Source organism: Acinonyx jubatus, chromosome F2 (assembly GCF_027475565.1).
Source record: "Acinonyx jubatus isolate Ajub_Pintada_27869175 chromosome F2, VMU_Ajub_asm_v1.0, whole genome shotgun sequence".
NCBI classification, from domain to species: Eukaryota; Metazoa; Chordata; class Mammalia; order Carnivora; family Felidae; genus Acinonyx; species Acinonyx jubatus.
Genome location: NC_069394.1, coordinates 28767996 through 28780564, shown reverse-complemented (window position 1 = coordinate 28780564; position 12569 = coordinate 28767996). Strand labels below are relative to the sequence as shown.

Genomic DNA, 12569 nt, shown 5'->3' with positions numbered 1-12569 from the left:
ACACCTTGGGTCACCAGACTACATTTAATTGGGAAAGAGATTATTCCACAAAGGAGAAATTGGGATGATGTTTAAAAGGGAGAAAAGATAGTGCTCCCCACATAAGAACTGTCTACTTCAAACAACAGAAACAAAATTCTCAAGGCATTAAAAAACAAAATAAAACCCACATGCTTGCCTGAGAACAAAGGTTTGTTCTATCAGTAGGTTTTAGTCTCTTTACCCCTTTACATTTTTCTAGTTTCCTGACTTTTTATTAGAGAATGCTGCCAACAGTGTCACCTAGTGCCGGCAAGTGCCTTAAAGATAAGTGCGTAAAACTACTAGCTTTCCCAAATTGCCTACTCTCATGCCTGCACATGCACACCTCCAAGTAACCAGAGAAAAGACACCATTCTTGTTGATTTCACTTTAATTCAAGACTGCTATGACTACTAGTCTGATTGGCTGCCTGCCGGGAGTATTTTCCGCTGACCTTTTGACACTCCAACTCTTCTATCTTGTGGTGGATAGAGTCTAAGATGGTCCCCAAGTAGCCCTATTTTTTCAGGAATCTGCTCCAATCAGGATTTCACTCCTGCCATTTTACTACAACTATTCTTAGAGTTTCCAATAAGCTCCACATTGTTAAATCCCAGGGTAATTGATAGCCATTACTTCCTCCTCCTTGAATACTTCTCTACGTGGCTTCCCAGGCAATACTCTTGCCTGATGTCTCTGCCATTTTTTGGACCACCCTTTCTCAGTCAGTTTTGCTTGTTTTTCCTCATCTTTCCTACTACTCAATATTGGAGTTTCCCAAGGCTCTGTCTTTAGATCTTTTCATCTATATTCCATTCACTATGAATGGATCTCATTCATTCATGTGTGTGAATGAATATGATCACATTCGGCCTCATTATTTTTAAAATACATGCTCATGTTTATCAGATTAATATTTCCAACTTGAAGTTTTCCCTGAGCTTCAGATTCAAAAACCAAACTGCCTATTTTACATCTCACTTGGAAATCTAATAGATCTTAAACTTGATATTTACAAAGGTGAGCTCTTGATACACTCTTCAAATATACTCTTCCCACATTCTTCACCACCTCTTAATGACCTCCATACTTCTAGATGTTGGGGACCAAACCTTGAAGTCATGTTTACCCCTCCTTTTTTCTCTTACCCTACATATTCCTTGTCAGCAAATCCTATCGACTCAGTTCTCAAATATACCCACAACCTGACCACTTTTCACTACCAACACTGTTACCATCCCTTTCCAAGATACCATTATTCTTGCCTGGATTATTTGCATTCATCTCTGAATTGATGTCCCATCTCTGAATTGATGCATCTGTTCTTGCCCTAGTGCAACTAAATAGTATCTGAGTGTTTCTTTGAAAACATAAGTTAAATCATGTCATATTTTAGCTCAGTATTCTACAGGGGGTTCCCATCTAACTCACAGTCAAATACATGATCCTGCATGATCTGCCCCACCTCCCATTACTTCTCGGTCTTCATATCTTATATACTTTGACTTCCCTGTTCCTTACACATCAAAACACACTCCCTCCTCATGGCATTGGCATCTGTTCTAAAATGACTGGAATGCTCTTCTCCCAGATGTCCACATGGCTAAGCAAATTCCCTTTAGACCTTCAGATCTTTACTCGAAATTCACCTTCTCTGTGACAATTTCCTGGTCCTTCTATTTAAAACTTCATCATACTCAATCCACCCCCCTGCCTGCAATACACATGTGATATACTTCCCTCCTTATTTTTCTCTCTCCAGCATGTATCACTTTCTAACATACTATATATTTTACGCACTTATCTTGTCTATTGGCTATCTCCATTAAGAATGCAAGTTATGTGAAGACAGAGCTTAAAAACAAAACAAAACTAGTGCCCTATTCCTACTGCCTACAATACTGAATATTTGTTGACAGCATACTAAGAGAACCACCCTATTTTTGTAGGTACCTCATTTTGTTCATCTCTCATAATTAGTTCTATATTCAAAATCAGGCTCTCACACACAGCTCATTTTCCAAGTAAGGTGAATTCATAGTGAACCCTTTATTCCTTGTAGCTCTGCAAGAGTTCTTACTAACTCCCTATACTTTCTCATTGCTTTCAAATTGAAGGATAAACAAGTTTATAATCTGTCTCTTTTTCACCATCAAGGCAGGTAGGACCAGGCAAAATGAAAATTAGAATTCCCTCATTCCAAAATTATTTAGGACTTCACAATGGTGACAGCATGGATTAAATGCATGGGACCTATGAGACTGCACGAGTCATATGCCCATGATGCTGGCCCTATTAGTGGGGCTTTCTTAGAGCTGGATTTTTTTTTAACTTAAAAAAGAAGCATGGGATTTAGTGATCAGAAGTCACCTTCCCCTGTCAATGGTCCATGATGAATCTGTATTACAAAGGTTTAAATATTCTAAAGATAAATACAATTTAAATCATTAGTTATGGAAACTACATAGTCATTTTTTCTGGTTCTAAGTTGACTTCTCATTACATAAATTTTCATCTAGTTATAATTATTTATTGTCACATTATCCTATCCACTTATATTAATATTTTAAGATAAAAGTATCACTGGTGAGGGGCGCCTGGGTGGCTCAGTTGGTTGAGCGTCTGACTCTTGATTCCGGCTCAGGTCATGATCTCACAGTTCGTGGGTTCGAGTCCTGTGTATGGCTTCATGCTGGACGTGTGGAACCTGCTTGGGATTCTCTCTCTACCTCTCTTTCTGCCCTTCATCCCTCTATCTCAAAATAAATAAACAAACTTAAAAAAAATCACTGGTGAAATCTTTTGCAAGACATTGATTTATCATCTAAATAAGAACTTTTAGTTATTTATTTATTTTTATTTTAAGTAGGCTCCACAGCCAACATGGGGCTTGAACTCACAACCCTTTGATCAAGAGTCACATGCTCTACTGACTGAGCCAGGCAGGTACCCCATAAATAGGCACTTTTAAAGTGAGAAATGTTAAAGATGCTTATTTATTCAACAAGAGTTGAGTATAAAATCTATATATGCAAATTACAGTGCTTGGCTTTTCAAGAAATGTAGGCATGATGTGGCAGAAAATCAGGCTTTTTGTTGAAATATCAATTTTCCTAAAACGAATTAGCCAAATGATCAATTTGCTAAATGACCAATATGCCAAATTTACCAAATTAAATGAATGCAATTTAACATAAATAATTAGCAGCTTGAACAAATTGATTTTGGTTACTGATGGTGAAATATATAGAAAAATTATACACACATTTTTGAGTCTCACAACTGGGTTGTGAATTATATATGGATATGTGTATTTTATATTTATATATACTTGTTTCATACATATATGCACTTTTCCCTATTCACTGTATTGATATCCAAAACATAGAACAGTTTTCCTCTTTGTTATAAACAATATGGATTCCTTCTATAGGAGGACTTTCTATAGAAAAGTCTGCCTATTTCAATGGTTCCTGGTTATAAACTGTTCTAGTATAGGATATGGGACAAAGCTTTTCATTAACTTCTGATTTATTTGTTAACACTTTTGAATGACATTTACTACCTTTTTAATACTAAAACCACTTAAAATATTTTAGTATTATTTCACCTATTCCTCATATTCTTTGTTAATTTATAAATTCAGAAGCATCTGAAAAAAATAAAAATTTTGAATTAAATTGTATTTAAATTACTTTTTAATGAAATCATCTAAAGTTTAACTTAGGTTAACTTAATCTAATTCTAATTTAAAAGCAGAAGAAAGAAATCAAAATTAACCAAGCAATTCCAACTTTTATTCCCACAGTACATTTTATTTTGGTTTTTGATATTGAAATATATATACACTTCTACACATTTCACAGCTAATAATTTAAAGTGAGTAGTTTTGAAAATGCTGCTAAGCAATTCTTGATAAAGCTGGTAACTATTGCTATATGACATTGCAGTCTTCAAATTTAGTAAGTTTGGCAAATAATTAATCAGCAAATTGGCATTCAATGAGCTGATTTTCTGCTAATTGACCAACTTCCAGATGGAGGAGGGAAGGGTGAGTAAAACCTGCAGAAACATCAATTTTCAGGAAGAAGAAGTAAGACAAAAATAGAAGATGGAAATGATTGGAGAGGTAGGAAGAAACCCAAGACTCTTCAGAGGAATGGAATTTCAAGAAAGATGTTACCAGTGTCACATGCTACAAAGAGTTCCCAGAGGCAGTGGTACCTTGCAGGCACTAGTTTCTGTGGGATGGTGACATGGGGAGTCAGTTTGCAGAACATTATGAGATGAATGTAATTAACCGGATCTAACAACAACAAAAACATTCAACCCCCGATGAGATAGGTATAAACTCTTGAAGAGCAAGAGCCTAATATTATTTTTTATATTTTAGAGTTCTGGCTTCTATTTCTTCTCTCTTCCCTCCCAGCTAGAGTAGTCAGGTTTAGTAAACACAGGATACTGAGTTAAATGTGAATTTCAGATAGATAATGAATAATTTTTAGGATGAGCATGTCCTAGGCATTGCAAACCCTCACTAGAGGTGTGCTAAACTGGGGGGCAGTGGAGGGGTTAAGTGTATTGGCTCTGGAGTCACTGCTTGGGTCCTCACTGCACTTAGCTACCTGGCCTTCGGCAAGTCACTCAAAGTTTGGTGCCTCAGTCCACAGCTTGGAACAATGGGGATAACAATAGTAATTGTCATTAATAGTAATCATAAGAGTCCTTTGGGGATTATTGTGAGTTGAAGTCTCTAAAGCACTGGGCATGGTGTTTGGGACATGCAGAGAAATCGATACATATTAGTATGATTGTCAATTAAAGGATCAGCACTAATTTATATGAATGTGAAGGGGAAAAAAACGTGTGGGGTTTGTGCATTAGGTGGACTTTTAGGCCCACCTGGTGATAATAATTAAAGCAGACTAGCAAATGAAAGTGTGTAGGCCTAGAATTGAAGGGGGGTGGGGAGTGGGGCAGGATTCATGGAAAACTTGCCCATTGATCTCTGTTGCCAGATGAAGTGGAGTCATTACACTCATGGGAACAGCCTTCAGACGTCAGCACCCAGGTTTGCCTGTGGAGGTCTGATCACCACAGACCGGTCGGGGCGGGATCAGTTCTCCCGCGCAGGGGAGTGTATCTGCGTGCAAATCCCAGAGGTGCGGCGGGAAGGCCCGGGGCGGGGCGGGCCTCGGGTGGCTGAGTTCGCCTGCGTGCGTGGGAAGAGCGTGGCACGCGAGCGCGTCTCCGCCCGGACCCGAGCCCGACACTGGCTGCAGCTGCGAGTGAGCGGCGCGCGCGGACTCTGCGGGGCTGGCGCGGCGATGGGACACCTGTGGCACTTGGGAACCTGGGGCCTCTGGGGGCTGCTCTTGTGCGCCGCGGACCCCCGCACAGGTAACTCATCCCGGGCACGGTCCGTGCAGACGCAACCCCTGATCCCAGGGGTGGCGTGGGAGAGGCGGGACTGCCTGCCACCAGCCCTGCGCCAAGGCTGTGAGTGCAGCTGCATGGCGATCCTGCGGACCTGGGACCTGCAGGGCAGGCCTAACAGAGAGACAGAGACAGAAGAGAAGAGGGATTGCTCTGAAGTCTTAAGAGTTCCTGCGTGAATTATGGAACCTCACAGCCCCACCCCCAAGTGACTCCATTGAAAAAGACACTGAAACTTGGCTGGAGGTGGGGATGGGGGACACAGTCTGAGTCCTCTCTCTTCTCACTCTTTTTGGGTCCCTTTCCCCCAAGGTATGGAGAGCAGTGGCCCCCCTCCCCCCCCTCCCCCTCCTTAGGACAGGAATGGATCTCTGTGACTAGTGTCAGTCACTTTCAGGGGCAGCTGCCCTGTGCCTTCAAAGTAATACCCAGGAGAGAGTTGGAAGAGATGATAAGATAAGAAATTGGAGTTGTCAGTGGAGATAACGGGAGGATGAACCTGAGATAGGTGAGGAGCAGCACGGTCTTGGAGATAGGGTTCAGAGTCCTTACTGGAGTTTCCTACTCTTGGCTGTGAGCTGGTGGGAGTTATAAATGTGCCTGAAGCAGGATCAGTCTTGGAGCTCTTGGCAAAGTCATACCTAAAGTACAGACACATCTGAAGTCCATACTAAACTTTTTTGCATGCAGGAATGGACTATACGATTATAATTTCTTTAACCTTTTCTCATATATCCATTTTATTATTTTTTTCAACGTTTTATTTATTTTTGGGACAGAGAGAGACAGAGCATGAACGGGGGAGGGGCAGAGAGAGGGAGACACAGAATCGGAAACAGGCTCCAGGCTCTGAGCCATCAGCCCAGAGCCCGACGCGGGGCTCGAACTCACGGACCGCGAGATGGTGACGTGGCTGAAGTCGGACGCTTAACCGACTGCGCCACCCAGGCGCCCCTGATATATCCATTTTAAACAGTAATTTGTGTGGCCTTTCTTTTTGGTCTCCGCTTAAATTTTTCCACCTACTTTGAGAATTGTTACTGAATCTTATAAGTACCAGATTTGTATAGTTTAAGCAGAAAACGAACTCTTGTAGCCAATGTGTATCTTTGAGTTGTTTTAAAGCATACTTCCAGTTCTCCAAAGAAGCAGTCCACTCACCCTTGCGTATGCAGAGGCCCCTCCCTGTTTCTAGACCTCTTTATCTTTCCCAAACTTGGTCCAGGCCAGCTATTTACATTGGCCCTGCAAGATGCAGCCGGGGTGCCCCTTCTTTCAAGAAGCCAGTATGACCCAAGCAGTGTGGATGAAGTGCCCCTTCTTAGTCACCCATGGCCCCTGTGCTGTCTTCTGTGTGCTGTCACTCTGTGCTGTCTATCCTAACTTTTGGAAAGTTGGGACTGTCAATACATTTGTATATCCCCAGGAACCTTACACCATTCATTGAATGAGTTAGGGGCTATTAGAGTAAGAACTTACTATCATCAGGAGACTGAAAAGATCCCAGAAATTATCTTCCCTAAAGTCTTACTCTGTCACAGAAAACAATTCCTTCTTAAGACATATCATTACCTTTTGTACCTGGACTATTCTTTCAATTGACCCAGCTTTGCACTTCTTCTGTGCTCTTATAACGAACAACCCGTTTCTCCACAGTATTATTTCTGCAGCATTGTCTGCTGCTGTGTGGGCTGCTAACTGTAGTTATGGAACTGTAGTTAGTGAGCACTACATGAAATTAAGGGTTGGAATAAATCTTTTGTAATATGATAGGTAAGAGTGATGAGAATGATCATGTATTATTCCCACTCTTTGTGGCACCTAAGATAGTACTTTGCATATAGCCAATGGGTATTAATTAAGTTAATGACTTCGTTTCTGTCAAATCATTGGTTAGTAGTAGAGCCACAAATAGAATATGGGTGTATTTACTTTCAGTCCTGTATCTTCATGATGTTTTTCTGTTAACATTGTAATATGTGGTACCATTTGATGCTTGAAATGAGTACTTGATGCTTTTACTTCTGCACTGTAATATCTTTCAGGTGGCTCCAAAATTATTCCCAAAGTCACAGAAATAATACCTAAATATGGCAGCATAAATGGAGCGACAAGACTGACTATCAAAGGAGAAGGTAAGGTTGCCTCTTTTTTTCTTTTTCTTTTTTTTTTTTTTTTTTTGGCCAAGGTTGATTGAAGCATTTTAAAGACTATATCACATTTAGAGATTTGTGGTTTAAAAAAAAATCCATAAGAGTTGTTTCTCCATTTGGCCAGAATATTAACTCTACCCCTTTGACAACTAACAAAATCTCCAACAATCTCTACCATCCTGATCATCTGAATTCATACTATAATCAGTTGCTTAATTTAACTTCCAAGATCTGGATTATAATGACTGAATTGAAAGGAACATTTTTTAAAAATGTTTATTCATTTTTGAGAAAGTGAGCATGAGCAGGGGAAGGGCAGAGAGAGAGAGGGGAACAGAGGATCCAAAGCAGGCTCCGCACTGACAGCAGAGAGCCCAATGTGGGGCTCCAACTCAGGAATGGTGAGATTGCTACCTGAGCAAAAGTTGGACGCGCAGCTGACTGAGCCACCCAGGTGCCCCCAAAAGGAAAATCTTGAATCCACCTTGGCAGTTATTTGCTTTGTTCTTCATGGGTCTAATAACATTTAATTTATCTTTATCAAATATAACATTTGGAGGGCTTGGGAAGTAGAATGTTTAATAAGAGGCTGTGATGGATAACTAGAATGTTAATGAAGGCAGAAAGGCAATTAAAAGCAAAACTTTGAATGGCTTCTCCTGCCACCCAGTCCTTTTCATATACTTCATCAAAGTATGGGTTATGTATGACTTTCTCCTTGCCTGGTCATGGGTGGAAATATAGTAGGCAATCAGTGAACTTCTTTAATGAACAACTGTTCCTAAGATTAAATATATGGTTCTTTTAGTCCTAAGGCCTTTGCATTCTAAATAATAGTAATATTCTGTTCATGGATTTTTGAAGGATAGGAAAGAAAAGTATTTTTGAAAATACAAAAAACTATTATTTAGTCTTTAAAATAAGAAGACAAATGAGAACCTTTGGGAGTTAGAATGGACAGAGCAACACATTTAATTATTCTGTCATACATACTGAAATGTCTTTTGATACTTCTAAGTAACATTCCTGCAGAATTCGATCTCTCAATGACATATTTAAAATGGTTTATGCCTCTAAATTGTGAAGAATATATTTTGGACTAACGTTTGATTGTTGTTGTTTAGAGCTAAACACCTAAAGCCAATGTATTTGCTGAAGACTAATTTAAAAGAGGCTTTATCCATAGTTTCCTTGTATTGTAAATTGCTGTTAAGATGTGCTTGAAAGCTATTTGGTTCTTAACAGAGTTTTCAAAGCCATAAAGAAATGCCCAGACTAAAACAAAGCAAAACACAACAAAATAAAACAGAACAGAACACCACTCAACTATTTCTTTCTGCCTTGAGACCTAAACTTTTTCTGATCTAAAAACCATTCTTTGAGATTAAGTACGTAGACCCAGATGGCCCTTAGTTATAAATACAAAACAAAACATTCTATTCTTAAGGTGTTTTGGAAGAACATCTTTATGAATTTAGCTGTAACCTTTGCTCTTACATGGACTTTCTGAGTCACAGTGTATTGTGTGTCACTCGTGTCAATGAATTTCTAGTTTTCCCATCTGTCTCAATTGCTGGATGCTCTTGCTAGAGATAGAGGATCATGGGATAGTGAAATCCTATTTGAGTTGCAGATACCTGCATCCCCACCTTGATTTGTCTTCCCTCTTCTTACTTTACCCACGTACTGCAGGTGACTAAAAATGTGTTAGCATATGTCTTTCTCAGAGGCTGAGTCTAAATACTGTTTTATATAGGTTTTCAGGGCCCATGATATATACAGAATGTGTATAGAGCAATGTAATGAATTTACAAAACACACCAGACTTCCAAAGCTAAGTGAATGTGCTACTTGAACAAACTTTTTTGAAGAACTACATACACATACTCTATCAGTGCTCTCTAACCCATATTTCATGTTTAGAATTGCATGCAGACCTAATTTATTAATCACACAAGAACACTTTCTAAATGGAATTGTCACTGCTAGATGATTACCTAAATGTTGGTCCCATATGACTATATAAATACTTTTTTTTTGTAAAAGTCATGATGAGAAAATTAAATGTTATAGAAATGTTCAACTTAGAAAGTGAGTTCCTGAAATTCTACCATCTAGAAAGGTCTGCCGTTAATATTTTGGTGTATCCACGTGACTTACGGCTATTTCCATATATCATATTCACCATTGCAGGCAGAAATTTGCTGCTGCATTACTTTGTTCTAAAGGCTAGGCTTCAGGAGCCAAAGATATAATTTTGCAATTATATGGCCTAAGTAAAAGTGTTTTAAATATTTTTGAAATGTTTATTTATTTGTGAAAGAGAGAGAGAGTGAGACAGAGTGCTAGTGGGGGAGGGGCAGAGAGACAGGGAGACAGAATCGGAAGCAGGCTCCAGGCTCTGAGCTGTCAGCACAGAACCCAACGTGGGGCTTGAACCCACGAACCACGAGATCATGACCTGAGCTGAAGTCTGGTGCTTAAAAACCCCTAAGTAAAAGTGTCTTGAGCAATGGCATGATCATGGAAATAATTGTGTCTCTGTCTAGGAGGCCTACTTTAATGAGGAGTGTTATCGTTTTGATTAGTTCTGGAGTGTTTCTAACTTTCTTGGCCTTGTTACTTTATATTTATACCTTGTATTTCTCAAATGTCTTTTTTTAATATTTCTCTTAAGTGAGTAAGATGGAAGGAGTAGTATTTTACTTTTGGCTTTTTTTTCTAGAGATTTCCCTATTACATATATTTTTGTCTAACCGAAGCATTGAATTATATAGTTTTTATAATGTTATGAAAACACAGGGACTTTTTGGTCCAGTCTGACTGGCTTTTGTTCCATCTCTGCCCCTTCCCACTGTGTGACTGGGGCCGGTTACTCCTCTAAGCCTCAGCTTCCTCATCAGTAACATGGGATATTAATTCCTACCTGTTGGGGCTGTTGTAAATATTGAAAAGGATGATGTATCTAAGGTACCCATAGATACTATCTGTTCCGTAAATTAGAGCTATTTTATTTTTATTATTTTTATTTTATTTTTGCATTTATGTTATAGGCTTGGTTCCATTCTTTAGGAATCATCCTTCATCACACTGCACCTTTCCTTCTCATTGTTTTGAATGTTACAACTTTGGAGTAGGTTTATATGCTTTCAACTCTGCTTTGTTTTTAACTAGAGAAACCCAAACAACCTGCATTGTGCAAAATGACTACTGGCCTTAACAACACTGACATTTTCCATGATAGCAGCACAGGCTGCTATCAGGAGAACCAGGTTTGTGTGCCTGGCAAGTCTTATCTCCAGTTTTTCTGCAAAAGAAAAAAATACATCAACGTGCCAGGAATTTCCATCTGAAGCTTCAACGTTTTCTGTTTCCAGGGTACACCCAACCCTTCCTGTAATCTTTGTGCTTTGGAGTACTTCCAGAGGTATCTTCTTCATACTCAATTATTTTTTAGAATTATACTTTTATATTGAAATTCTTTCTAGAGGGGATTCTTTTTAACTCTTTGGAGTTAGCTAAAACATTAGAAATATTTCTATAGTTGTTTTTTTAAGTAGAATGTATGAGGATATTTTCAAATCTTACAGATTTGGCCTATGCTTTCCCATAGATTTTACTCCTGGGAGATATGTCTATATATGTGACATAAATACTGTATAAAATTTGTGTATGACATATATGACATTAAATATATATGTGACATTAAGTATATAGATGACATTAAAACAACTCCTAAGCAAAAAACCAAACAAACAATATCTTCTTTTGTTGGTTTTATTTTTTACAATTGTAATAGCCTTAAGAATGCTTATGAACAGATCTGTGTTACCATATCAATTATGTGACATGTGCCTAATAGGAAAATAAATACATGCATCACATCCTGAACCACACCACTAGTAAAACTTTCCATGCTTTAGTTAGTTTCCAGCAGCCCTTCTGTGTATTTCAAACTCAACAGGAATTCCAAAGATAAGCATTAGCTGGCAAAAGGAAAGAACACATTTTCAAGTAGCTAGCTTTCCTCTGTTTTCATGTATCTTTTCAAAATTCCATTTTAGCAGTAACTGCCATCCTAGAATCAAAGCTTCAGATTCAATGCAGATATCTTTTACATGTTAAATTGATACTTACATTTGAACTTTAGCCTATGTTGGATAAGTTCTGTTTGTTTACGGTTTATGCTTAGAGGAAGAAAGCGGTGTTTATTGAAATCCCTCCCCTTTGTTGAGTTCTGCTTATGTTTTCTATGTTTAAAGGACAGGAGAAGAGCTAAGAACATAGAGTCTGGAGGAAGTTATGTATGGTAATGGGTAATAGCTTTGTAATGAATATTTTTTAATGTTATTTTTCTCCCAATATCATGTGTGCCAGGTTGACATCTACAATTAGATTCAAATCCTAACCACCCACTTATTAGTTTTGTGTTATTTATAAAAAGGAATATTAATACTGAACTTAAACTTCAGGATTTTTGTGACCAATAATAAGAGCAAATATCATCTGAGCTCTTAACATGTGAGCCAAGCACCAAGCTAAGCAATATATACAATCCTTGGTTAGTCTTCCTACAATCTAATAAGTATGTTATTATGTTCATTTTTCTGATGAGGAGACTTAAGAATGAGAAAGTTTATGTCTAAAATTCTAATGCCCGAAGTCATACAACAAGGACATGTGGAGCTGGGATTTTACCCAGGATGTCAGGGTTCCTTTAAAAGCACTATCTCCTGGGGCAGCTGGGTGGCTCAGTAGGTTAAACCCCAACTCTTGATCTCAGCTCGGGTCATGATTTCACTGTTCGTGGGTTTGAGCCACGCATCGGGCTCTGTGCTGACATTGTGAAGCGTGCTTGGAATTCTCTTTTCTCTGTCTGCCCTTATCCTGCTTGTTCTCTCTCTCTCTCTCCAAATAAATAAACTTAAAAAAAAATAAAATAAAAATAAAAGCACTATC

General features: G+C 38.7%; 1 protein-coding gene across 6 annotated transcripts in view; it reads left to right on the top strand.

Annotated features, from left to right (window-relative positions):
* Positions 1–5155: 5155 nt before the first annotated feature.
* Positions 5156–12569, top strand: part of PKHD1L1 (PKHD1 like 1) — a 157540-nt gene continuing 150126 nt past the window's right edge. For 2 of the 6 annotated variants that reach the window (XM_015070425.3, XM_053208108.1), the window contains exons 1-2: positions 5156–5421; positions 7503–7592. In XM_015070425.3, coding sequence (XP_014925911.3) covers positions 5349–5421; positions 7503–7592 — 163 coding nt within the window. In that variant the 5' untranslated portion in view covers positions 5156–5348. Of the gene's footprint in view, positions 5422–7502; positions 7593–10657; positions 11038–12569 lie in introns of those variants that run through there. The other 4 variants (XM_053208109.1, XM_053208110.1, XM_053208107.1 and 1 more) reach the window with 2 other exon arrangements.